The sequence below is a fragment of the Manis javanica genome, chromosome 7, assembly GCF_040802235.1.
Source record: "Manis javanica isolate MJ-LG chromosome 7, MJ_LKY, whole genome shotgun sequence".
In the NCBI taxonomy this organism is placed as follows: Eukaryota; Metazoa; Chordata; class Mammalia; order Pholidota; family Manidae; genus Manis; species Manis javanica.
The window spans coordinates 42,265,001-42,292,012 of NC_133162.1; the positions used below are offsets into that span (position 1 = coordinate 42,265,001).

At 46.4% G+C, this 27,012-nt stretch overlaps 2 protein-coding genes across 3 annotated transcripts; both read left to right on the forward strand.

Moving 5' to 3' along the window:
• The first annotated feature begins 187 nt into the window (after positions 1–187).
• On the forward strand, positions 188–9,509 carry SYNPO2L (synaptopodin 2 like). Of its 2 annotated transcripts, XM_017663030.3 has the most exons (4): positions 188–378; positions 1,561–1,712; positions 2,174–2,691; positions 5,809–9,509. In XM_017663030.3, exons 1-4 carry the CDS (start codon positions 274–276, stop codon positions 7,977–7,979), a joined length of 2,946 nt encoding a protein of 981 aa, XP_017518519.3. In that variant the 5' UTR covers positions 188–273; the 3' UTR covers positions 7,980–9,509. The 2 variants fall into 2 exon arrangements, with proteins under 2 accessions (XP_017518519.3, XP_017518520.3); XM_017663031.3 differs by lacking the exons at positions 188–378; positions 1,561–1,712; positions 2,174–2,691 and adding an exon at positions 3,710–3,871.
• Positions 9,510–11,378: 1,869 nt separating this feature from the next.
• MYOZ1 (myozenin 1) lies at positions 11,379–17,505 on the forward strand. Its single transcript, XM_017662936.3, has 6 exons — positions 11,379–11,480; positions 12,616–12,706; positions 13,580–13,758; positions 15,300–15,543; positions 15,912–16,077; positions 16,993–17,505. The coding sequence occupies exons 2-6, from the start codon at positions 12,634–12,636 to the stop codon at positions 17,222–17,224; spliced, it is 894 nt and encodes a 297-aa protein (XP_017518425.1). The 5' UTR covers positions 11,379–11,480; positions 12,616–12,633; the 3' UTR covers positions 17,225–17,505.
• The last annotated feature ends 9,507 nt before the right edge of the window (positions 17,506–27,012 follow it).

Consider the following 27,012-nt stretch of genomic DNA (forward strand, 5'->3'; position numbering starts at 1 on the left):
TTTTACTATAATTAGCTATGGAGTAATACAGCTGGGGGAGGAAAGGGAGTATAGCTGGTAACTATTTTGAGCACAACTCCGATTGACAGGACACGTGTGCTGGAATGGACTGATCCCAGGACCAAGTTTCCTGCCTGTAGTGTGTGGTGTTGGGGGGGAAGGCCTGGGGCAGCAGGAGCAAGAGAGCCTGACAGGCCAGACGGGGTACCAGCGCCTCGACTTCTCTCCCTGGGACACTGTCCAAACTCTGAGGGCCGTAGGCCAAGCTGAGCGATGGGTGCTGAGGAAGAGGTGCTGGTCACACTGTCAGGGGGAGCCCCCTGGGGCTTTCGACTTCATGGGGGGGCCGAGCAGAGGAAACCCTTACAGGTGTCCAAGGTAAGGGAGAGCCCCAACCTTTCCCTGTTGAGGTTTCAGGGAAAGGGGAACCCAAGGGAACCTGGGAAGAGTCACGTGGCAGCCTATGGGGGAGATGTGGGAGGCTGTGAAGCATGGTGGTCAGGGAAGCATGCTTATCTGGTCGGGAGAGTAGTATCTGAGGACAGGCTTCTGTGTGGGGCTATTAGGAAAGGGAATTCCTGATTTCTGGGAGCAGGAAAAAAGAAAGACTCCGCCTCAGTCCCATGTAGTACCATCGTAGCTGAGGCCCAGGTCTGGCCATCCAGTCTTCACTCTCCTGAGTCTTTGCCTCTATTCCAAACTCCAGGAATATAGGGAAGGTTTTAATTTCTTTCCAACTAAATTGATACGTCATTAGCTGAGGCTGTCTTACCCAGCCCAGCCCTGCCCTACCCAGCTTTAAGTGCTCCTCTTTCCCTACACCAGGCCCTTTCTCTCACTAGGCAGTACTTTTCCCAGTGTTAGGAGGGTTATGGCAGGACCTAGCCTGTCAGATGAAGTTGTTATCCTTTTGGTTTCACCAGACAGGCTTAGTTTTCTCAAGTAATATGTGGCTAATAATAGTACTTATTCATAGAACCATTCTAAGGATTACATGCAATGATACATGTAGAGTGCTTCATACCATGCCTAACATCTAGTAAGCCCTCAATAAATGACAGCCATACTACTGTTACTTTAACATATGTACAGGAATGCATGCACACATGGCACACATATACACACAATCATCCTTTTGCAGAATCTGCTGGACTCCCACCAATCTGCAATACTGCTCTATAACCTTGACTGTGTAGATAATGGCACACCTGGGATTCTAAGGCCTAGAAAAGAGCTATTGACTGATATAGACATTGCTCATGGAAAAAAATCTTGAGGGGATATAACCACCATTTCTAGTACCCCTCCTCTGCAGTTTTCCCCAGGCCTTTTGTTTGGTGATTACCCTACCTCTCATATGATGTATTACTCCCTCCAGTCTGCACGTTCTTCCCTCTAGACAGGCCCCCTCAACTGCAGCTCCATGTGCCTCCCTACCTTTTCTTACCCTCCAAAGTCATATCCTCTCCACATATTAGTCCTTCTTGTCCTAACTCCTTTCATTCTATTCCTCCTTGGAGCCCTTCCTTACCTACAGTCTCTCCTCCAACACCTTCTCAGATCCGAAGAAGAAGCCAGGCTGGCAGAGCAGGACTCCGAGAGAGGGACGAGCTTCTGGCCATCAATGGGGTCTCCTGTACCAGCCTTTCTCATGCCAGTGCCATGAGCCTCATCGATGCCTCAGGGAATCAGCTTGTCCTCACTGTGCAGCGGTATGGAACCATTTTACCCCAGCCTACCCCCAACTCCCTAGTCCAGGACTCCCAATGACTATCTCAGTTCCATGGGTCACTGGCCTGGCTTCAGCTACAAAGTAGGTACATAAAGTACCCATTTCTGCTTGTTCATTTGTGTTAAGAGTATACTGTTTGTACATGCCTCCCAAAGGGCTTGAATGTATCTGCAGTTAAGGAATGTATCAAGTGTGTAGGCCTACTTCAACCCCTTGCCTGTCTCCTCCTCATCACATCTCCTTCTAAGTCCATTTCTACTCACAGCCTTCTAAGCACATTTGCCTCCCAGTTTGTCCTCAGATCTCCATTCTTCCCAGCTCATTCATTTCATCTCTATGCCAGTCCCCTTCTCCCACTGCTTCCTCCTCCCATCCCCTCCAGATCTCTCTAGCTATCAGAAATCCAGCCATTTCTCAAATTCTGTCCTCTTTCCCATCCAGGATAGAGGGTGAAGGGCCTGTGCGATCTCCATCCCCTGGTGAGCTTCAGGTGTTATCACCCTTATCGCCACTGAGTCCTGAGCCTCCTGGTGTTCCAGTTCCGCAGCCTCCTCAGCCTGGGAGCCTCCTCTCACCCCCTGACAGTGAGGCTTACTACGGAGAGACAGACAGTGATGCTGATGGCCCTGCCACCCAGGAGAAGCCCCGCCGACCCCGACGCCGAGGCCCCATCATGAGGCCCTCCCCTCCAGGAGCTCCACCTGATGAGATCTACCTGTCTGACAGCCCTGCAGAGCCAGCGCCTGCCATCTCTGGCCCTGCCAGCCAGGGTGATAGCCGTGTGAGCTCCCCATCTTGGGGGGATGTGGCAGCCCTTCAGCCACCCCCAGCTGAGGCCCTGCTGTTGCCCCATGGCCCCCTACGGCCTGGCCCTCATCTCATCCCTATGGTGGGGCCTGTTCCCCACCCAGTGGCAGAAGATCTTACTACCACCTACACCCAGAAAGCCAAGCAAGCCAGTAAGTACCTGAACCCTTTTTCCCTAGCCAGAATCCTTCTGAGTCCCAAATCTACCCCTTCATAACCATACTCTATGCTTCACTTGGATACAGTCTTGGGGACAAGTGGAGAAGAGTGATGAATAGGAGGGAAAAATAATTATTCTCATGGTCCCCATTATTTTTGCTGTTTGAACCAGTATGGCAAAAAGGCACAGGGTAAGGGTAAGTAGGGAAGTTGGAAAGGGACCTGAATCAATGAGAGATTTGCTTGTTACTGTTGCTGTGAATTTCTTGTGTCAGACAGGATGAGGGCAACATGTAGACATGGGTGGGGGAGTATTTGGAAGCAGGGCAGGGCTATGTGGGCTCTTCAGTGCGAACTGCAGGCACAGCATCAGAGCTCTGACATTTCTAAGTTCAGTTAGAATTCCTGGGGACTGGGAGGCTATGGGACAGTCATGAGATCCCTAAGAAGTGGTAGAGGGAGGGATCTTCAACTCCTTATCTCAGGCAAGAATGTACGCCTGGGCAGAAAAAGCCAGTTCCACTTATCTCCAGCTCTTTGCTATCTTTGATGTGAACTACAGAACAAAGTCTAAGAGTAAACTTTCTCCCTGCCCTATGCCTCCCATTGTCTCTCCCCCAGAAACCTTTCTTGTCACCTCTCCACTATTCTGATTCCTGCTCCAAAAAATTTTGGTCTCTAAGTCTGGAATAGAGGTTTAAGGACACGACAGTTTAGAGTCTGACATCCCTGAAAGTGTCCAATATTTCACAAAGAAATTCCAGATGCTTGCATAGTAACACATGCTTATCCTAAATTCTCATTTTAGCACCTCCTCACTCTCATCAGGCTGGGCAAGACTCAGAGTTATTTTTAGCCAAGCAGACCTCATTGTCCAGTGGGGTGGGGTGGGGGGAAGGGTAGGCAGGTGCCCACGTCCATCACATCAGGGCTTGTAGGGCAGCTGAGAGAAGGGAGGGGGCCAGGCTCCAAAAATAGTACAGTGAGCTCATTCAGCTGCCAGCTCTTGGGACAAGACAAAGGGGCTTTAAAAGGCGTGGGGGGTGGCTCAAGCTGGTCCTGCTCCAGCCAACAAAGCCTTTCTCGGCATGGAGACCTTTGAGCCCATCAGCCAAGCCAACTGCAACAAAGCCCCAGGCCCAGTTCCTGAGCTCCAGGACCGGTTCTATGCAGGTACTATCCTCCCATACTCAAGGGAGTTCTAGGATCTAGAAAGGAGGGGACAACACTGGCAGTTTAAGAAGGGAGGTCTTACCTCCTTATCCTTTCCTCCTTTTTGCCTTTCTCTTCCTTCTGTTCTCAGAAGAGTTTTACTGCCCCTTTCTCAGAATGGGCTGATGCTATGACTACTTTTCAGAGAGGTTTGTGACCACACAAGCTAGAGAAAACTCACTAGGAGAGAGTTTGTGTGAGAGAGAAGTGTGAGTTATCTATGAATATCTGCAGGCATAGATGTGGGAGTCTGTGGGAGAATGTATGTGTGAACAAGGAAGTGGTTGTATTTCTGTGTGGCTAGTGTCAAGATATTTTACTCACAGTGGCCCTCAGGTAAATACTAAATTTACCTACAGTATCTCACTTCATCCTCATAGCAACCCTATGAGATAGCCATTTTCACTCTCATTTACAGATGAGGAAACTGAACTTTAATGAAGTAACTCTCCCAAGAGTCAAAAACCTAAATCAAACTCTGACTCCAGTGCCTCTCCCTCACACAATACTATTCTGTGGCATAAACATTGGGGTGGGTGAAATGAGAGCCCTAATTAGAAAGGAGCTTGGTATCTTGAGTGAAAAGTAGAATTTCAAGAATTTTTCAGGACAACTGGGGATTGTGAATCAGAGAGCATCCATGTCCAAAAGGTTCCTTGCAGGCCAGTCTCTCCCATTTTCCCACCCCACCTCCAAGGCCCCACATTGTATGGGAAACCCTACCCTGGCTCCCCTTTGTTCATTGTCCCTGCCTGCCTGCCTGGTAGTGGCTGCCCAAGCTCTCTACCTAGAAGGCTGACACCCAGCGAAGCTTACCTAACTCCCACCCCAGCTAGGGAGAAAGGGAAATACATTTAGCTGGTGACCTTAAGACATCCTAAAGATTTGGAGGGCTGCCTTGGAGAGGAGCACTCTGGCTTTTCCCACGTCCTGGATCTGAGGCCATCCCTGGCTGTGAGTAGCAGAGGTGTGAGGTACCGAGGAGTGCGTTGGTGGTTAGAAGGCCAGTATCAGCTCTCAAATTTTGTCCAAACTGTTAGTAAGACAGTCTCTACAGGGTACCCTGTAGGAAAAGGCTACCTGGAGTACACATGTGTGAATGTATTTGGGTGACTGTGCATGTTTTTGTCTGGGCACATTTTTATGTATGTATGTGAATTGGGATGTATCTAAGTTGGGGTATATGCTTATGCTAAAGTACAAATGAGAAAATATGCCCACAGCTGGCTTTCACTAGACCCGTATTCTTGTTGAAATGATATGTGATGGAGTTCTTTCTCTGAATGTATATGATGTGGACTGAATGATGGGGGAGGGATTATGAATGAAGCCTCCTTGCTAAGGGGCCTTTGCATGCCCATCATAAGGGTAAGGGGTGGTGGGATGAAGAGATAAGTCACAAACTTTTTGAGAAGTCCCTTAACAAGATAGCTCTGGTGGGAGAAAAGTGTCCCTTCTTACCTTTTCTCACCCAAGGACCTGGCTCATCTCCCTGCTTGTCATGGGAAGTGACCCCCCCCAACCTTCTCCCTCCCCCATACTGCCATCCAGGAATGGTGGGAGGCAGGGGAGTAATGTGTGGGGTGGGTAAGAGCACATACCCAGAAAGACAGTAGCAGAGTAGAGGCAAGAGAAGATAGGAGGAGAGCTGTGGTCAGAGTAGAGTCTGGGCAGCCAACTAGATTCTGCCTTCCTTCAACTGTCCTTGGTTTCACCTTTCACCCACCAGTCTGCCCTCAAGTCAGAGAACCTTGCCACAGGCAGGAGACATTGTGGGTCAGGCCAGTGAAAAGACAGGAGGTGAGAGGGCTGAGGGAACTGGCTGGCGTTGGGGGTGAAAGCACTGGAGAAAAGGACTAGAAGAGGCTCACTGACCATTTCCCTCCTGGTCTCCTCAGAACTTCAACGGGCAGAGAGCCTCCAAGAGAAGAGTGTGAAGGAGGCCAAGACCAAATGCCGGACGATCGCATCTCTACTAACCGCAGCTCCCAACCCCCACTCCAAGGGGGTGCTTATGTTTAAGAAACGGCGGCAGAGAGCCAAGAAATACACCCTTGTGAGCTTCGGGGCTGCAGCCGGAACAGCTGCTGAGGAGGAAGACGGTGTCCCTCCAACCAGCGAGTCAGAGCTGGACGAGGAAGCCTTCTCCGACGCCCGCAGCCTCACCAACCAGTGTGACTGGGATAGCCCCTATCTGGACATCGAGCTGGCTAGGCCAAGCACAGGTGCACCAGGTGGCCAGGGCCCAGGGCTGGGAGGGCAGCTGAGTGAGGCCTCTGGGCGAGGGGCCCAGCTCTTTGAACAGCAGCGCTTGCGCTCAGCCTCACGCACTCAGGAGCTGGCCGAGGACGGCCCAGCAGCCATGCTCAATGAGCAGGGCCTACAGTCATCACCTCGGGCCCAGAGTGCTCCCCTGGAGGCAGCTGTGCTCCCATCCAGCCCTTCCCCGGCCGCTGTAGCCCTTCCCAGACCCTTCCTCCCAGGCACAGGGGTCTCTACCTCCACTCCAAGCATCTTTAACCGATCAGCCAGGCCCTTTACCCCAGGCTTACAAGGGCGGTGTTCAGGTACCACCTCAGTGATTTTCCGGCCCCTAGCCCCCAAGCGGGCGAATGAAAGCCAGGGAAGCCTCGGCCCCGCCCCACCGCCCTTGTGCTCTTTACAGGGGCCCACCCCACGGCCCAGCGTCACCTCAGGGGTTCCCAGCCTTGTGCCAGCCTCCGGTTCCCCCAGCACCCCACGTTCCTCGGGTCCCGTAACGGCCACCAGCTCGCTGTACATCCCAGCCCCCAATCGTCCTGTTACCCCAGGCGGGGCCCCAGAGCCTCTCCCTCCCCCTAATGCGGCTGCCATGACCTCCACCGCTTCTATCTTCCTGTCGGCACCTCTGCGACCCACTGCACGCCCAGAGGAGTCCGCCCCAGGACCCGCGGCCCCTGAGCCCCCCAGCGCTCGAGAGCAGCGCATCTCTGTGCCGGCTGCCCGCACGGGCATCCTCCAGGAGGCCCGGCGTCGGGGAACCCGGAAGCAGATGTTTCGGCCGGGAAACGAGGAGACAAAGAACTCGCCCAACCCCGCGTTACTATCGTTGGTGCAGAACCTGGATGAAAAACCCCGGGCTGGAGGTGCTGAATCTGGTCCAGAGGAGGATGCTCTGAGCCTCGGGGCTGAAGCCTGCAACTTTATGCAGCCACCAGGGGGCGGGAGTTACAAGACCCCGCCTCGCGTGCCATCTAAAACTCCACCTCCAATGACTCCCAAGACCCCGCCCCCTACGACTCCTAAGACTCCACCCCCAGTTGCTCCTAAACCCTCCTCTCGAGGGCTTCTTGATGGGCTAGTGAATGGGGCAGCCCCTTCGGCTGGAATACCTGAGCTACCAAGGCTTCAGGGCAGGGGTGGGGAGCTGTTTGCCAAGCGGCAGAGCCGAGCGGACAGGTATGTGGTGGAAGCTACACCTGGTCCTGGCCTTCGCTCTGGCCCTCAGCCCAGAAGCCCATCCCCTACTCCTTCACTGCCCCCTTCCTGGAAATACTCACCCAACATCCGTGCCCCACCTCCTATTGCTTACAACCCATTACTCTCACCCTTTTTCCCGCAGGCTGCCCGAACTCTCCCTAATAAGGCCCAGTCCCAGGGAGCTCGGGCAACCCCCAAACAGGGCATCAAGGCTCTGGATTTCATGCGGCATCAGCCCTACCAACTTAAAACTGCTATGTTCTGTTTTGATGAGGTTCCCCAGACTCCTGGCCCTACCTCCTTAGAGCCCTCCAAAACTGCCCGAGTCCAAGAGATCCGCCGATTTTCCACTCCAGCACCTCAGCCCACTGCAGAACTCCTGGCCCCTACTGTGCTTGCCCCCAGAGCAGCCACTACATTGGATGAGCCCGTCTGGAGGACAGAGCTGGCCTCAGCCCCTGTCCTTAGCCCAGCCCCTCCTCCAGAGTCTCCTAGGGCACTTGGGAGCTCTCCCAGTTATTGTGGCTTCCAGGTAGCCAGGCCCCGATTCTCAGCCACTAGAACAGGATTGCAGGCTCATGTGTGGAGGCCTGGGGCAAGCCACCATTGAGCCGGGCCCAGCTCCCAGGACCAAGGAGAGGTGGAACATCCACTTCCTAAAGTTGCTTCTCCTACCCATCCCACACCCTCTCTCGGGCATCTAGAGGCTAAATTCCTCCTGCCAGAGAGAGTTTTGGAGTTGGTGTCCCATCCCCCAGCTTCTTCCTGGCTCCCAATCTCCCTGCAGCTTTCCAACCTGTGACGTCTGCTTCAGGATCTGTGTTTCCCTTTGTCTCTGTAGTTCCTTGCCTGGATCTCTGTCTCTATCTCAGTCTCTACACACATATTCTTCCTCTGGTGTCTGTTTCTCTACATTGGTCATTTTCTCTGTGGGCCTCATTTTAACATTCAGTGAGAAACACAGAGAAGCAACTGAGGCCTCAGGTGGGAAGCTTACCACCAGGCAGGCTTGCAAAGGGACTGAACTGACCCCTCTTTACACTAAATTGCTTACTACTCCAAACTCTTCTTTCCCAAGCTAGGGTGGCATATACCTAAGACGTGTGTGTGCATGCGTGCATGAGTGCTCAAGTGTGTTGTGTGTGTGTGTGTGTGTGTGTGTGTGCATGTGTGAGCATACAGATGTGTTCTTCTGTCTGAGATGAGTAAGAGGAGAGGTCTAAATAAAGACCCAGTGTGAAACTTATCCTTGCACTGATGAAAGAAGGTCAGATATCCCACATGGATAATCCAGTGTGGGAAAAGAGGATCACTAAAGGCCAGCATCTGTAGCAGATGTATAGCATCCTGTGAAACTCATAAAGGATGAGAAGGCTTGAAGGCAGTTAGTGTGGGCTGTTATACCAGCTAGACCAGAAATAGAAGTAAGAATTGTATTCCTCTGGATTTCAGAAAGTTAGCAACTTGAGAGGTACATGCTGAGCAACAAGCATTCGAGAAGTGCAAAAAGAAAAAATTTTCCCTCAGAATGAAAAAAATCATTGGCTTAATTGCTTCATGAAAGTAAAACAGAAAGGAGGGAGAACAGAGCCATGGTGTGGATAGTGAGGCGGAAACCAGGAACAGAGCAGAAATGGATGAAATGGAGCCACAGAGAGAAGCATAGGGAGAGAATGCAGTGTTGACAGAGAGTAGACTTGGGTAACAAGGAACCAACTGTATACAAGAGGGGGACTGGGGAAAAATGTGAAAGGGAAGAATGTATTTGTTTCAGTGAAAGGGGATGATGGTGGGGGGATGTGAGAGTGTGCTGAGTGTTGAAAGAATAGTTGGTACCTGTGCTACCTCCTTTGCCTCTGTCCCTGTGTTCTGTAGCTTGTCATGACTACCTAGGAAAGGGCAAGGAAAAACCTAGGGCAAAAACCTCTTTTCAGTCCTATCCCATCCCTCAAACCCTAGTTCTTGTTTCTTTTCAGCTTCAGGCCCTGATCTTGATCCTAGATAAGTAGGAGTCCCTCCTCACCATGACCACCACCAATCACATTTGCTGCTTGATCTGGAAATTGATTCCTTTGCATATTGGGTGTGAGTCACACTATTTTGGTTTGTGCACAATAATAAACTTATGCCCCTCCTTCCACTGCGTCATCTCTTCTAGTTTTATACCCAAATCCTGATCTCCCCTTGATCTTCTCTATTCCATTCCCCTGATCTCCTGATTCCTGATATCTTTCTCCATTCCTGCCCTGTTTGTCACCCTTTTGCCCTTCACCCCCCATGGTCTTTTGCTTTTCTATACTATTTCTGTCTCATTTCAGTTTAGCCACCTTCACCATTCCCCTTGTTCTCCCCAAATTCTCCATCCAGATTCTCCCCCTTCTTTTTTGCCTACTCCATACTTACCAGGCAAGACCCCAGCTTACTGAACTAAACTGGAAAGGCCTGAGCCTCTTGCCATCAACATTTCCCAGCTCCCTCGAGGGAGCAACCATGTTCCATGGGAAAGCAATGGCTAGAGGTGAAGGTGGGCTAGGAGAGGGAAGAAGGAGAAGAGGGTGAATCTGTGTGGAATGAGTAAAGAAATCACTGAAGGCAGGCTAGAATTAAAGATTTCTGAGAAGAGTCATTGCTCCAATTTTACCAGCAGGGGGCATATTTATGTCAATAACCAGGCCCAGAACTCTGATGCTCCCAAGTACACAGTCTCTATTCCAAGAGGGCCCAGAGAGCATAGGTTAAATATTCTGTCTTCACCCGCTCTGTAGTTTTAGATAATCATAGAAGATCAAAATTTCAGTTTGTTTTTGGGAGGAGGATGGTAGTGATGACAAAATCACTATTTGCCATTTGTTTTTTCTTCTAAAATTGCTTCTTTGGGTTGGGAGGGAATGGAAGAGGACAAAAGATCAGGGATCTGGAAGCTAAACTGGTCTAGGCAGAGGCCAACTAGAGGGGCAGGGGTGGCCTTTCAGCCCTCAGCCTAAACCTGAAAAGTTCAGGATGGGAAAAGGCAAAGCGGAGAGTTCACAGAGCGACAGAGGGGTATTCTGGAAGCTAGAAAGCCATTCCCTAAGGCAGCACAACAGAGCGGTGGTGGCTACAGCCCAGGTGCAGCAGCACTGATTCCTGAACCTCCACAGGAAGTAGAGAAGAATCCAGGATGTTCATGCAGCTACTGAGGAAGGGCTGGGCAAATGACAGACTTCGTTTAGGTGACTCTACAGCTTGTGCCCTGCCTAGAGGCTGCTCTGGAACAGTACAGACAGGACAGTCTAGATCCTACAGAGTGTGTGCTCTCATTAACAAAATCCCAAGTAGAACCTCAGAGACTAAGGCCTTAGTAGGTCAGAAGTCTACATGTATTTCTCAGAGAGACATCAACATCCAACCTGCAGAGCAAGCTGACCTGAAAACTCCAACAGCAAGTGGTGGTGAAAAGGCAGAGGTTGGTCAAGTCTAGCCCACATAATCTCTGATAGCCTAGGAAACACTGCATTCGGTTTATTTGGTTCCCTGTCCTCTCAAGATCTGGCCCTTCCAGAGGAAAGACTAACCCATCCAGGAACTTTTGAAGAGCATTTCCATTGTGAACACATTTCCCTTCCCCAGACATTGCGCTTTAAGCCCTCCCACCCACAAAATGCAGCACACGTCCCTCCCACTCTGGCCTGGGTTGGCTCTGAGTGGCTCTCCACTGCTTTCTATGTTACCTAGGTTCTTACTTTCCCCCTTGGAAGTCCTATCACCACTTACTGCTTACTTCTTTTTTCCCTCTCAGTGTTCAATTTCTCTTTGGATATTTCTTTGGATCTCAGACTCCAGGTGACAAGGAGGGGATCCCTGGTCCAGACTGCTTAGTGGGAGAATCCCAAAGGCCTTTTTTCCCCTTTCTGAGCCTCTGGGCAAGGAGGACCAGATCTTGGTTCCAGGGTCTCAGTACCCCCTGTGCCATTTGAGATGCTTTACTCATCATATCTATTAATAACTACCCTCCCTCCCCCACTGCCAGTGCTGCCCCCACGCCTGCCCAGCTCAGGTTCTCTGGTCACAGCAGCTCAGTCCTCCAAAGCTGCTGGACGCCAGCGAGAGCTGACCACCACCTGGACAGCCGGTAAGTCTCCAGCTCTATGGCCAGAAGGGCTGGAGCCCACTCTGTTGACTGCTGTGTCTGTGTCTGTAACAGCGAGCCTTGATCCTGGGGGAGTTGGCCCCCTACTTCATCTATGCTCAGCTCTCAGCTGTCCGTTCAGGGGAGCCACAGAGAGTTGAATAGAGAGGGTCCCAGGAGGGTGGGGGGAATAGAGATATTAGGGGAAGCACTGGAGGAATGAGAATGGGGTCTGACAGGCTGGATGGAAAAAAAGAACCTGATTAGGGATGAGAGAGATATAGGGAAGGTCCGTTTAGCAGTTCTTGGCCTCTGGCCTCAGCAGACGCCACTAAGTTAACAGAATTGCAGATGTGTTGTGAGATAGTCTATAGAAGACTGCATTTTGCTGAGTGCCAACTTCTGTTAGGGAGAGGCTGGAGTCTGCATCTTTTCCCAGCCTGTCTCTTCTACAGATCCTGTTATTATGTTCCTCTCCTCCCTCAACTCCCCACTGCTATGATATTGCTCAAATGGCAAGCTTCAAGGTTCAAATGTCCCCTGAACTGCCCCTGCACCTGGGGTCTGGGGCGGGAGTGACTGAAAGGGAGCAAGGAGCACTGCTGTGACCTCCCAGGCCACCTTCCAGCTGGCCCAATAGAGGAGCAACAACTTCTCCTTCCTATGGAGAATGTGTTTGGCTGAATCCCTTCAACCCTGGCAGAACATTTTTCTGCCCCCGCCCTGGGGCTTGGGGAAGACTGAGAAGAGACCAGAGCTTGGAATGAGAGCCCCAATCTGAGATACCCATGAAAACAAAAACTTCAAGTCATGCCAAGCCAATGAAGCTTGGTGGGTACATTGCCCTGCCTGTGTGTTATTTGTTTATTTGTTTTATCCCTGGACCCCCAACACACAGTGTTCCTAATCCCTGCACCAGCTCTGTGTGAAACAGCTGCCAAGAGGTTGGTAGGAGGAAGGGGCAGGGAGTGCGTCTATACTTTGCCCTGCCTCCCAAGAAGAGGAGCCCTAAAGCAATGGCTTTTCACCTTTTGGGAGGATATATATTTCTTTAAAAATTTAATGAAATCTCCCTCCTTGAGACTTGCTCTTCCCAGTCCCTCTCCATCCTTTAACTCCCCCTTTCTATGCTATACAGGCTGAATCTGCCTCCACAATGCCTCTCTCAGGAACCCCAGCCCCCAACAAGAAGAGGAAATCCAGCAAGCTCATCATGGAACTCACTGGAGGTATGTTTGCACCTACCAGTGTGGGACTTCTTATGAAGAGCATGTCTGGCCCAAGAGTCCTAGAGATATCATAAGGTTATATATGCCTTAGAATGAAAAGCTGCGAAGAGACCAGAGGAATTCCAGGGAGGCTGGGCAGGGAAAAAGAGGGAAGAAGGATTCAACACTGATTACTCACCCTTCCACCCATTTCACCTTGTAATCTGAGACAATAATGCTCATGCCATATTACCCAGTGCAGATCTAGGACAACAAGATCTACAGGCCAGTGAGGCATGTTTGAAGACACAAATATGTATGATGGAGACTGGCACAGAGTAAGATCTCAATAAATGCTTAATTTCTTATTTCCCCAGAGAAATAAGAAAAAAACTGTTCAGGGATTTTTCCTGGGAGCAGTAAGAGCACACATAAGCAAAGCTCTCTCCTAATAGCCAGAGACTGTTGCTGCCAGAGTTCAATGAGGGGAAGAGAAGGGAAAGCAGTTAAGACAGGAACCTCACTTACAGGTGGGCAACTCCACACAGTGGTGGCCACTGGGCTTTCTCCCATGCTATGGTTTCCCTGGTGGTCCCCATCTATGACGATCCTTTACTCCTTTTGCTCTGCACCCTATGCCCATGTCCCTTTTTACCTCATTCACCCTCTCTAGTACCCTCACTGTCTCTACCCTGCACCCCAGTTCCCATGCATTTTGTCTGACTGCAAACCCAGGGAATAAAAATCCCTCTAAACTAGACAATTTGATCAGACAACACAGACAGCATTTGCTTCCCTCAGTGATTCCTGCCAGGACACACAAATTTAGTTGTGCACAGCATCTGCATTCTCCGCCCAGAAATCCTATTTTCCTCTTTCCCATCTGCCTGAAAGGTGGACAGGAGAGCTCAGGCCTAAACCTGGGCAAGAAGATCAGTGTCCCAAGGGATGTGATGTTGGAGGAGCTGTCTTTGCTCACTAATCGGGGCTCCAAGATGTTCAAACTAAGGCAAAAGCGAGTGGAGAAATTTATCTATGAAAACCACCCTGATGTCTTCTCTGACAGTTCAATGGTGAGTTCGGGACTTTGATTCTCAAAGCCTAATGCCTCTTCTGACAACTTCTTTGTCAGCTCCAAATCTCCAATATATCACCAACCTCCCCTCATGAGAATTTATAAGCTCATTAAACCCCCAGATATACTGAGCCCCCAACAGCTCCAGCATGAGCTACAGCCCACCTCTGAAAGTCAGTGTTTATCTTAGAGCCAGTGAAATGGGATGGTGAGTATCACTCCCTTGGGGATCAAATTCCTTTCCCACATGGGTTAAGTAGTAAAAATTGTGTTGCCGGATAAAACAGGATGGCCAGCACTGTCTTTTAAAGTTGCCATACATGCAAATAATTTTTTAGTAAAGTATGTCCCATGAAATATTTGGGATGTAAAAATAAAAATTTTTTTTATTTTGTTAAATTTTAATTTCAGATATACGATGAATAAAATTTTAGTATAAGTATGTCCCTTGAAATATTTGGGACATAAAAATAAAATTAGACAAGTGAGGACACCCAGTTACATTTAAATTTCAGATACATGATGAATACTCTTTATTATATATAAACATATCCCATGCAATATTTGGGCATATTTATTCTAAAAAAGTATTTGTTGTATATATGAAATTTAAATTTAACTGGTATCCTGTAATTTTATTTGATAAACTTGGTAACCCTAGACTCCTTCTTGAGCCATTTGTTTATCAAGAGAGCCCTAGTAGCCCAGATGTGGAATGAAACTATCCTCTAAGATCCTACAGCCCTAATCAGTATCTTTCTCCAAAGAAAGAAAAGTAGGGATTGGTGAGGGGTCCAGGCACAAGATGTTATAGCTGGGAAGGAGGGAATTTTCTCTATCTCCTTTATTCCCCCTTCACCTTCCCTGGGCAGCCAGAAGAGAGTGGAAATAGATGCCTATATGGGGCCAGGGGCAGAAGTGTCTGTTACTGGCCCTTATGTAGGAACAGAGTGAAAATGCTGAGCTGGTCGCATGTAACTTTAGGAGGCCAAAAGCCCTCCTCCCTGCCTGGGTGTGGTTACACTATGTGGAGCCTGGGAGTGTGCATGGTAGGGTGGCCAGAAGAGCTGCCTGAAGGAATTGGCAGGGTTATTTTTAGACATTAGGGCTGAATCCAGTGTTGCCTTTTTGGCCACCCTTCCCTCTATAGTTTCACTGTCAGAAAGTCTTGGTCCAACAGGCACCAAAAGGAGACAGGGAAAAAGAGAGGAAGGGAATGAAGAGTTCCCTGTTAGACAAGATGAGGTGGGGGGGTTGGCAGAGATGTCTCTAGCTCTTCATATTAAGCCTGGATTCCAGGCCTAAAGTATAATTGGAGGGACTGAGCCAAGGGGGTCCTACCCCTTCAGGAGAGTTTAATTCACTTCCTTTCAGTCAGGCCATCAACTATCCATCTATTGGAGGGAGATTCTCAGAGGATCAATGTCTTCTGGTTGGCCATTGTCTCTGATCACCTTCTCCTTACTATGCACACCTGTGTCTTGGTATATTCCCCATCCCCATTGCTAACCTTCCCCTCATTTTATCCTTTCTTTTCAGGATCATTTCCAGAAGTTCCTTCCCACAGTGGGAGGACAGCTGGGCACAGCTGGTCAGGGACTCTCCTATGGCAAGGGCAGTGGCACAGGCCAGGCAGGGAGAAGTGGCTCTGCCAGGCAGTATGGCTCTCACCAGCAGCACCATCAGGGCTCTGGGTCTGGATCTGGGGGTACAGGTGGTCCTGGGGGCCAGACTGGCAGAGGAGGAGCTACTGGCACAGCAGAGGTTGGAGAGACAGGAACAGGCAAGTATCCTTACCCAAGAATAATGTGTCTGGTCCCTACAGCAGATATATCCCAAGGAATGAGGCCCAGACAGGGTTTAGAGGGCAGGGGAGGCCTGCTGAGATATCTAGATGGACTTTCTGGGTCTGGGAGCATAGAGATGTGTCTATTCCATCTAGAAGCCTTGTCTTTCAGTCCCTTCTGGCTTTTCAGTTTCAGTCACAGACCTGACCTCAGGATGTCATTATTCCACAAAACTTACACAATTACCAAAATGTATTTTTGGTCTCTGGCCCCAGCAACTTTCCTAGTGTAGGGGTGGGGGACTAACTTCCATTGGCTACTAAATGCTATTATTTTACTTACTTTTCTCTCCCATGGCTGACAGGAGACCAGGTAGGTGGAGAAGGAAAACATACCACTGTGTTCAAGACCTATATTTCCCCATGGGAGCGAGCCATGGGGATTGATCCCCAACAAAAAGTGGAACTTGGCATTGACCTGCTGGCCTATGGAGCTAAAGCTGAACTCCCCCAATACAAGTCCTTCAACAGGTAGGAATGGTAGGGAGGACCAGATATAGTCCAGTGTGGGGCAACATGTTCTTAGTAGAGATGGAGACTTTGGTTCAAACGTTTCAGAAGGAGGCTGAAGAGTGATGGGAGGAACATGAGGATCCTAATCAAAGGTCTTTGCTCTTTTCACTCTAGCTCAGAGAAACAGTACAGTGTAATGAAGGAAAAATTTGCTAGCAGTCAGGCTTTGAACTTGAAGTTCATAAGCCACTTATTAACTGTGTGAGGATGGGAAAGTCACACTACTCCTGAGGCTTGGTTGCTTTGATGTAAAATAGGAATAAAATACACACATTTAAAGGCTTCTGGAGGCTCCCTTCATTTAAGATTAGGATTCTATTACTGTCCCTGTGTTATGATTCTATTTCTTTATACCCTACTTAAGTATCTGTTCTTTTGGAACTGGGCTTCTCTAAATTGTGGATAGGAGATCTGTGTAAAATAGGATGGGGAGGCTCTAAAGAAGTACTTTTGCAATTGGTTCTAAGCAGCCTGAGTTTTCCAGAAAATGTTAATTCCTCCCAGCCAGGCCATGCACTATCCTCTGGAAGTGGGGTAGGAGTTTTGAGGGGGTTTTTACATTATAATTTATGGCAGCCTTAGATCCTTGGGTCTATCGAGTTTGGGATTACTTTCTCTGAAATGCTGGTCTGGGTCACAACTACCCTTGAGACTCTCTATCCAATACCCCCACTGGACTCCTTTTCTCATTGTTAGCTTTGGGAAAACAAGCAAACCAGGAAGGGGGAGTGCAGCGCTAAGGAAGAGGAATGAGTGCAGAAGCAGCCCAAACTAGAATTCACAGACTTCCCTTACCTTGAAACAGGGTGGTATTTCACTGATAAAGCTATTCCTTGCTCTGATTTTTAGTTACATGATGTATCTCCTTTTCAGGACGGCAATGCCTTATGGTGGATATGAGAAGGCCTCCAAACGCATGACTTTCCAGATGCCCAAGTTTGACCTGGGGCCCCTGCTGAGTGAACCTCTGGTCCTCTACAAACAGAGTCTTTTCAATAGGCCTTCTTTCAATCGAACCCCTATTCCCTGGCTGAGTTCTGGGGAGCCTGTAGACTACAATGTGGATATTGGCATCCCCTTGGATGGAGAAACAGAGGAGCTGTAAGGTGTTTCCTACTCTACTTTGCACAAAGTGTTCCCTCTCTGGATCCAATTTGGAGAGGAAATGCTGAGCAGGATGTCCCCACTGTAAATCTAGTATCCTTGCAGGAATGGAGGGAAAAATGAGGGAGAGATCTGCCTTTCCATCCTTCATTCCAAGTGCTCACTCCAATCATCCTTCCTCACCAACTCAGAGCTCCCCTACATCTGCTCTGTATGGAGTCTGCTCTTTTATGGAATTTGCTCTGCTACTGGTAACAGTCAATAAACTTCTAAGGAAATGAACTTATTTTCCTCTTGATATTTGAGGGCAGATGACAACTGAGGCTAACAATGTACAGAGACTAATTAAAGTAAAATACTAAACATTAGTTATTCAGACTTCAAGATGAGACCTGTGTGCTAGTTGCTTACACACCCACACCCATGAAACCAGACTCATAGGTGTACACAAAGACATACTTATTCTATAGTATGTAAGACAAATAATCATGCACAGACACCTGTGGGCAAAGCTAAGAAGCTATTATGTGCTGTGGTTAGGAAACAGGTGCTGGTGACCCTGGTGTGAGCGCTCTTTATGCAGCTGATTAGAAACTGGGATAATTATGATTACCCAAATACCACAGAACTAGAGCATGCCATAAAGGTTCCAGATGACACCAGAGTGGGCTTAGGAATGTGTCAGAGTTTACAGATTCCCAAAAGGATGAAATAGAATAGGGAACCATATTGGAATCCAGAAGGATGTGGGAGAAACCATCTGTGGTTCTAGTATGGCTAACTCCGTGTCCTGTGTGAATGCAGCAAGAAAAGGTCTAAGGGTCACAGCAGGCTTCAGCGCTTCAGGTCCAATAAGCCCTGTGATTGGGAAGAAATGATGACAGCTCAATAGAAATGAGCAACAATATTTTTTACTTATTTCAAACATGACATTTCTTTAGAGTCTCAGATTTACCTCTGCATTCCATAAAGCAAGAGTGATGCAGACCTCTTGGGAAAAAGAGATTTACTAGGATCTGGGAAAATAACTACTGAGGAAAGCTGGCTGAATTCAACCAGTTCCATGAGACATTAATGATTATATTAGGTTGCTAAAGTCTGTGTAGACTTAGTAAATTTTATGGATCTTGGGTCATTTAATGTTTATCCTGGTCACTTTCCTTTACAATCTAAATACAATTCAGGGGATTCATCCTTCCTCAAAACTGGTGCTCAAAACTCTATTTCTATGTGCATTTTTCTAATGATAAGTGTTGTCATATTTGCATGTACCCTCAAATAGACCATGAAACAAATATTTGAATACAAGTATGTCATTTGGGTGGTGATCCCAAAACTCCAAGCAGTGTAGAGGAGGGACAAGAAAGCCAATAAATGTGCTTTGGGTAATTGGCGCTGAAACCCATTGGGAGTCTGAGAAAGTGTCAGCCATGGACTGGCAGCACAATTATCTCATGGGAGCTTAGTTAAAAATGCAGACTCAGAGGCGAGCCAAGATGGCGGGGTGAGTAGAGCAGCAGAAATCTCCTCCCAAAATCATATATAGTCTTGAAAATACAACAAATACAACTATCCCTAAAAGAGAGACCAGAAGATACAGAACAACAGCTGGGCTACATCCACACCTGCGAGAACCCAGCGCCTTGCGAAGGGGGTAAGATACAAGCTGTGGCCCGGTGGGACCCAAGCGTGCCTCACCCCAGCTCCCGGCGGGAGGAGAGGAGTTGGAGCGGGGAAGGAGAGGGAGTCCAGGACTGCTGAACACCCAGCCCCAGCCATCCGCACTGGAGCTCAGACACACAGTGTGTGGGGTGCTGGATACTAGGAAAACGGGACAGTAAAACCTGCAAGTGGGTACCCACAGCTGGCACCCCTGGGACAAAGAGAAGCAAATGCTTTTTGAAAGACTTAAAGGGACAGGGACACCACAGCTGGACGGAAACGGCCCGGGACACTAGGCCAGCAGCTGGGAATGCCAGGGAACTCCAGGCGCCCTAAACCCCTGGGCAGCAGCGCAGCTCGGAGGCACCTCATAGAGATAAAGAGCCTCCTGCCTGTTTCCCTTCCGATGCCGCTCCACCATAGTGGAGCAGCAGCCAGAGGCCGGCCACGCCCACAGCAACCACAGAACTTCACAGCAGCCAGGCAAGACTCAGAGATCCCATTTGCGCTCAGCTGACCAGCACAAGCCGCTAGGGGTCACTGTTCTCCCAGGAGAGGAAGGCCACAAACCAGCAAGAAGGGATGTTCTCCCAGCCAACACACGTGCCAGCTCCCCACAACTACCTCTAACGCCATGAAAAGGCAGAATAATTTGATACAGACCAGACTAATTCAGACACCTTCCCCTGAGAAGGAATCAGGGGAGATAGACCTAACCAATCTCCCTGAAAAAGAATTGAAAATAAAGGTCATAACCATGCTGATGGAGCTGCAGAGAAATATGCAAGAGATAAGGGATGAAGTACAGAAGGAGATTACAGAAATGAAACAATCTCTAGAAGGATTTATAAGCAGAATGGATAAAACTCAAGAGGCCATTGATGGAATAGAAACCAGAGAACAGGAACGCATAGAAGCTAACACAGAGAGAGATAAAAGGATCTACAGAAATGAAACAATATTAAGAGAACTGTGTGACCAATCCAAAAGGAATAATATCCGCATTATAGGGGTACCAGAAGAAGAAGACAGACAAAAAGGTATAGAAAGTGTCTTTGAAGAAATAATTGCTGAAAAGTTCCCCAAACTGGTGGAGGAAATAATCACTCAGACCATGGAAGTACACAGAACTCCCAACAGAAGGGACCAAAGGAGGACAACACCAAGACACATAATAATTAAAATAGCAAAGATCAAGGACAAGGACAGAGTTTTAAAGGCAGCTAGATAGAGAAAAAGGTCACCTACAAAGGAAAACCCATTAGGCTATCATCAGACTTCTCAACAGAAATCTTACAGGCCAGCAAAGAATGGCATGATATATTTAATGCAATGAAACAGAAGGGCCTTGAACCAAGAATACTGTATCCAGCACGATTATCATTTCAATATGAACGAGGGATTAAACAATTCCCTGACAAGCAAAGATTGAGGGAATTTGCCTCCCACAAACCACCTCTACAAGGTATTTTAGAGGGACTGCTCTAGATGGGAGCACTCCTAAGGCTAACAGATGTCACCAGAGAAAATAAAATCACAGCAAAGAAAGCAGACCAACCAAATACTAACTAAAGGCAAAAAATAAAATCAACTACCCACAAAAGCAGTTAAAGGAAACACAAAAGAGCACAGAATATAACACCCAACATATAAAGAATGGAAGAGGAAGAATAAGAAGGGAGAGAAATAAAGAATCACCAGACAGTGTCCATAATAGCTCAACAAGTAAGTCAAGTTAGGCAGTAAGATACTAAAGAAGATAACCTTGAACCTTTGGCAACCATGAATCTAAAGCCTGCAATGGCAACAAGTACATATCTTTCAATAATCACCCTAAATATAAATGGACTGAATGCACCAATCAAGAGACACGGAGTAATAGAATGGATAAAAAGGCAAGACCCATCTATATGCTGCTTATAAGAAACTCACCTCAAACCCAAAGACATGCACAGGCTGAAAGTCAAGGGATGGAAAAAGATATTCCATGCAAACAACAGGGAGAAAAAAGCAGGTGTTGCAGTACTCGTATCAGACAAAATAGATTTCAGAACAAAGAAAGTAACAAGAGATAAAGAAGGACATTACATAACGATAAAGGGCTCAGTCCAACAAGAGGATATAACCATTATAAATATATATGCACCCAACACAGGAGCACCAGCATATGTGAAACAAATACTAACAGAACTAAAGGAGGAAATAGAATGCAATGCATTCATTTTAGGAGACTTCAACACACCACTCACTCCAAAGGATAGATCCACCAGACAGAAAATAAGTAAGGACACAGAGGCACTGAAAAACACACTAGAACAGGTGGATCTAATAGAGATCTATGTCCAAAAGCAACAGGATACACATTCTTCTCAAGTGCACATGGGACATTCTCGAGAATAGACCACATACTAGGCCACAAAAAGAGCCTCAGTAAATTCCAAAAGACTGAAATACTACCAACCAACTTTTCAGACAACAAAGGAATAAAACTAGAACTAGGTTGTACAAAGAAAGCAAAAAGGCCCACAAACACATGGAGGCTTAACAACATGCTCCTAAATAATCAATAAATCAATGACTAAATTAAAATAGAGATCAAGCAATATATGGAAAAAAATGGCAACAACAACACAAAGCCCCGGCTTCTGTGGGATGCAGCAAGAGCGGTCTTAAGAGGAAGGTATATAGCAACACAGGGATATTTGGAGAGGGAGGAGCAATCCCAAATGAATAGTCTAGTGTCACAATTGCTGAGATTGGAGAAAAAGGGCAGGTGAGGCCTAAAGTCAGCAGAGGGAGGGACATGGTAAAGATCAGAGAAGAAATGGATGAAATTGAGAGGAATGAAACAGTGGAAGAAATCAATGAAGCCAAGAGCTGGTTCTTTGAGAAAATAAACAAAAGGGATGGGCTTGTTGGGAGAAGAGGAGAGTTAACACAAATCAATGGTGTCAGAGATGGCAGGGAGGGATCACGATGGACCCCATAGAAATACAGGGAATTGTTGGAGAGTACTGTGGAAACCTATATGCTGGCAGGCTGGGAGACCTGGAAGAAATGGACAACTTCTTAGAAAAGTGCAACCTTCCAAGACTGACCAAGGAAGAAACACAAAATCTAAACAAACCAATTACCAGCAAAGAAATTGAAGTGGTAATCAAAAAACTACCCAGGAACAAAACCCCCGGGCCAGATGGATTTACCTCGGAATTTTATCAGACATACAGAGGAGACATAGTACCCATTCTCCTTGAAGTTTTCCAGAGAGTGGAGGAAGAGGGAATGCATCTGAGCTCATTCTATGAAACTAACATTTCCCTAATACCAAGGCCAGGCAAATACCCCACCAAAAAAAAAAATTACAGACCAGTATCCCTGATGAACATAGATGCAAGAATGCTCAGCAAAATATTGGAAAACTGAATTAAAAAATACATCAAAAGGATCATACACCATGACCAAGTGGGCTTCATCCCAGGGATGCAGGGATGGTACAACATTTGGGAGTCCATCAATGTCATCCATCACATACACAAAAAGAAAGACAAAAACCACATGATCATCTCCATAGATGCTGAAAAAGCATTTGACAAAATTCAACATCAATTCATGATAAAAACTCTCACCAAAATGGGTATAGAGGGCAAGTACCTCAACATAATAAAGGCCATATATGATAAGCCCACAGCTAACATTATACTGAACAGTGAGAAGCTGAAAGCTTTTCCTCTGAGGTCAGGAACAAGATAGGGATGCCCACTCTCCCCACTGTTATTCAACATAGTACTGGAGGGCCTAGCCACAGCAATTAGACAAAACAAAGAAATACAAGGAATCCGGATTGGTAAAGAAGAAGTTAAACTGTCACTATTTGCAGCTGACATCATATTGTACATAAAAAACCCTTAAGACTCCACTCCAAAACTACTAGAACTGATATTGGAATACAGCAAACTTGCAGGATACAAAATTAACACACAGAAATCTGTTGCTTTCCTATACACTAACAATGAACCAATAGAAAGAGAAATCAGGAAAACAATTCCATTCACAATTGCATCAAAAAGAATAAAATACCTAGGAATAAACCTAACCAAGGAAGTGAAAGACCTATACCCTGAAAACGATAAAACACTCTTAAGAGAAATTAAAGAGGACACTAGTAAATGGAAATTCATCCCATGCTCTTGGCTAGGAAGAATTAATATTGTCAAAATGGCCATCCTGCCTAAAGCAATATACTGATTTTATGCAATCCCTATCAAATTACCAACAACATTCTTCAATGAACTGGAACAAATAGTTCCAAAATTCATATGGAAACACCAAAGACCCTGAATAGCCAAAGCAATCCTGAGAAGGAAGAATAAAGTGGGGGAGGATCTCACTCCCCAACTTCAAGCTCTACTAGAAAGCCACAGTAATCAAGACAATATGGTACTGGCACAAGAACAGAGCCATAGACCAGTGGAACAGATTAGAGACTCCAGACATGAACCCAAACATATATGGTCAATTAATATTTGATAAAGGAGCCATGGACATGCAATGAAAATGACAGTCTCTTCAACAGATGGTGCTGGCAAAACTGGACAGCTACATGTAAGAGAATGAAACTGGATCATTGTTTAACCCCATACACAAAAGTAAATTCAAAAATGCATCAAAGACCTGAATGTAAGTCATGAAACCATAAAACTCCTAGAAGAAAACATTAGCAAAAATCTCTTCGACATAAACATGAGTGACTTCTTCATGAATATGTCTCCCCGGGCAAGGGAAACAGAGCAAAAATGAACAAGTGGGACTATATCAAGCTGAAAAGTTCCTGCAGCAAAGGACATCGATAGAACAAAAAGACACTATACAGTATGAGCGAATATATTCATAAATGACAGATCCGATAAAGGGTTGACATCCAAAATACATAAAGAGATCACTCACTTCAACAAACAAAAAGTAAATAATCCAATTAAAAAATGGGCAGAGGAGCTGAACAGACAGTTGTGCAAAGAAGAAATTCAGATGGCCAACAAGCACATGAAAAGACGCTCCACATCGCTAGTCATCAGAGAAATGCAAATTAAAACCACAATGAGATGTCACCTCACACCAGTAAGGATCGTAACCATCCAAAAGACAAACAACAACAAATGTTGGTGAGGTTGTGGAGAAACGAACACCCTCCTACACTGCTGGAGGGAATGCAAATTAGTTCAACCATTGTGGAAGGCAGTATGGAGGGTCCTAAAAAAGCTCAATAGACACACCATTTGACCCAGGAATTCCACTTCTAGGAACTTACCCTAAGAATGCAGCAGCCCAGTTTGAAAAAGACAGATGCACCCCTATGTTTATTGCAGCACTATTTACAATAGCCAAGAAATGGAAGCAACCTAAGTGTCTATCAGTAGGTGAATGGATAAAGAAGATGTGGTACATATACACAATGGAATATTATTCAGCCATAAGAAGAAAACAAATCCTACCATTTGCAACAACATGGATGGAGCTAGAGGGTATTATGTTCAGTGAAATAAGCCAGGCGGAGAAAGACAAGTACCAAATGATTTCACTCATCTGTGGAGTATAAGAACAAAGAAAAACTGAAGGAACAAAATAGCAGCAGAATCATAAAATCCAAGAATGGACTAACAGTTACCAAAGGGAAAGGGACTGGGGAGGATGAGTGGAAAGGGAGGGATAAGGGGGGTAAAGAAAGGGGGCCTTACAATTAGCATGTATAATGTGGGGGGAGGCATGGGGAGGGCTGTGCAACACAGTGAAGACAAGTAGTGATTCTACAGCATCTTACTACGCTGATGGACAGTGACTGTAATGGGGTGTGTGTGTAGGGGGACTGGGTGAAGGGGGGAGCCTCGTAAACATTATGTTCTTCATGTAATTGTAGATTAATGATGACAAAATAACAAAAAAATGCAGACTCAATAATCTGTGTTTTATTAATCTTTCCAGGTGATTCTTATGTGTTGGTAAATTTTGAGAAACACTACAGATCATACCTCAGAATTGCCCACCTAGGGAGTGTGGAACTGGCATATTTAGCCACCAAATCCAATCTCTCACTGGTTTCACTGGTTGCGGACTGCTACTGGGAATGTTAACTCTGCAAGCATTTTCAGGCAAAGAGATACCTAGGTGTTTGCTGTCAGAAGCTACAGGTTTGTACAGCAGCTGTCTTCCAAAGCTGTAGTAAACCTGGGGGGTGGGCGGAGGTAATATGAGTAGGGCACAGACAGGATCTGGATAAGGGTTCATAACATTAATCAGATTTTCATGTTTAAAATCTGTGAACCCTTCTACCAAAGTTAAGCACTATATTCCTTTAACAATATTTATTGAGTGCCTACTGTATGCCAGGTACTATATTAGGCATCAGAGGCACAAAGACAAATAACAATTTTCATGTGATAAAGGTATTTCCCAGTCAACCGTAAAATAATTAAATACCTACCCTTAAAATTAGGGTTAAAGACAAAGAAGTGAAAGACTTATACTCTGAAAACTACAAGTCACTCTTAAGAGAAATTAAAGGGGACACTAATAAATGGAAACTCATCCCATGCTCATGGCTAGGAAGAATTAATATCGTCAAAATGGCCATCCTGACCAAAGCAATATACAGATTTGATGCAAGCCCTCTCAAATTACCAGCAACATTCTTCAATGAACTGGAACAAATAGTTCAAAAATTCATATGAAAACACTAAAGACCCTGAATAGCCAAAGCAATCCTGAGAAGGAAAAATAAAGTGGGGGGTATCTCTCTTCCCAACTTCAAGCTCTACTACAAAGCCACAGTAATCAAGACAATTTGGTACTGGCACAAGAACAGAGCCACAGACCAGTGGAACAGAATAGAGACTCCAGTTATTAACCCAAACATACATGGTCAATTAATATACGATAAAGGAGCCATGGACATACAATGGGGAAATGACAGCCTCTTCAACAGCTGGTGTTGGCAAAACTGGACAGCTACATGTAAGAGAATGAAACTGGACCATTGTCTAACCCCATACACAAAAGTAAATTCGAAATGGATCAAAGCCCTGAATGTAAGTCATGAAACCATAAAACTCTTGGAGGAAAACATAGGCAAAAATCTCTTAGACATAAACATGAGTGACCTCTTCTTGAACATATCTCCCTGGGCAAGGAAAACAAAAGCAAAAATGAACAAGTGGGACTATATTAAGCTGAAAAGCTTCTGTACAGGAAAAGACATCTTCAATAGAACAAAAGGTACCCTACAGTATGGGAGAATATATTTGTAAATGACAGATCTGATAAAGGCTTGACATCCAAAATATATAAAGAGCTCACACACCTCAACAAACAAAAACAAATAATCCAATTAAAAAATGGGAGAGGAACTGAACAGACAGTTCTCCAAAAAAGAAATTGAGATGGCCAACAGACACATGAAAAGATGCTCCACATCTCTAATTATCAGAGAAATGCAAATTAAAATCACAATGAGATATCATCTCACACCAGTAAGGATGGCTACCATCCAAAAGACAAACAACAACAAATGTTGGCAAGGTTGTGGAGAAAGGGGAACCCTCCTACACTGCTGGTGGGAATGTAAATTAGTTCAACCATTGTGGAAAGCAGTATGGAGGTTCCTCAAAATGCTCAAAATAGACTTACCATTTGACCCAGGAATTCCACTCCTAGGAATTTACCCTAAGAATGCAGCACTCCAATTTGAAAAAGATAGATGCATCCCTATGTTTATCGCAGCACTATTTACAATAGCCAAGAATTGGAAGCAACCTAAGTGTCCATCGTTAGATGAATGGATAAAGAAGATGTGGTACATATACACAATGGAATATTATTCAGCCATAAGAAGAAAACAAATCCTACCATTTGCAACAACATGGATGGAGCTAGAGAGTATTATGCTCAGTGAAATAAGTCAAGCGGAGAAAGAGAAATACCAAGTGATTTCACTCATCTGTGGGGTATAAGAACAAAGGAAAACCTGAAGGAACAAAAACAGCAGCAGAATCACAGAACCCAGGAATGGACTAACAGGTACCAAAGGGAAAGGGACTGGGGAGGATAGGTGGGTAGGGAGGGATAAGGGGGGTGGAG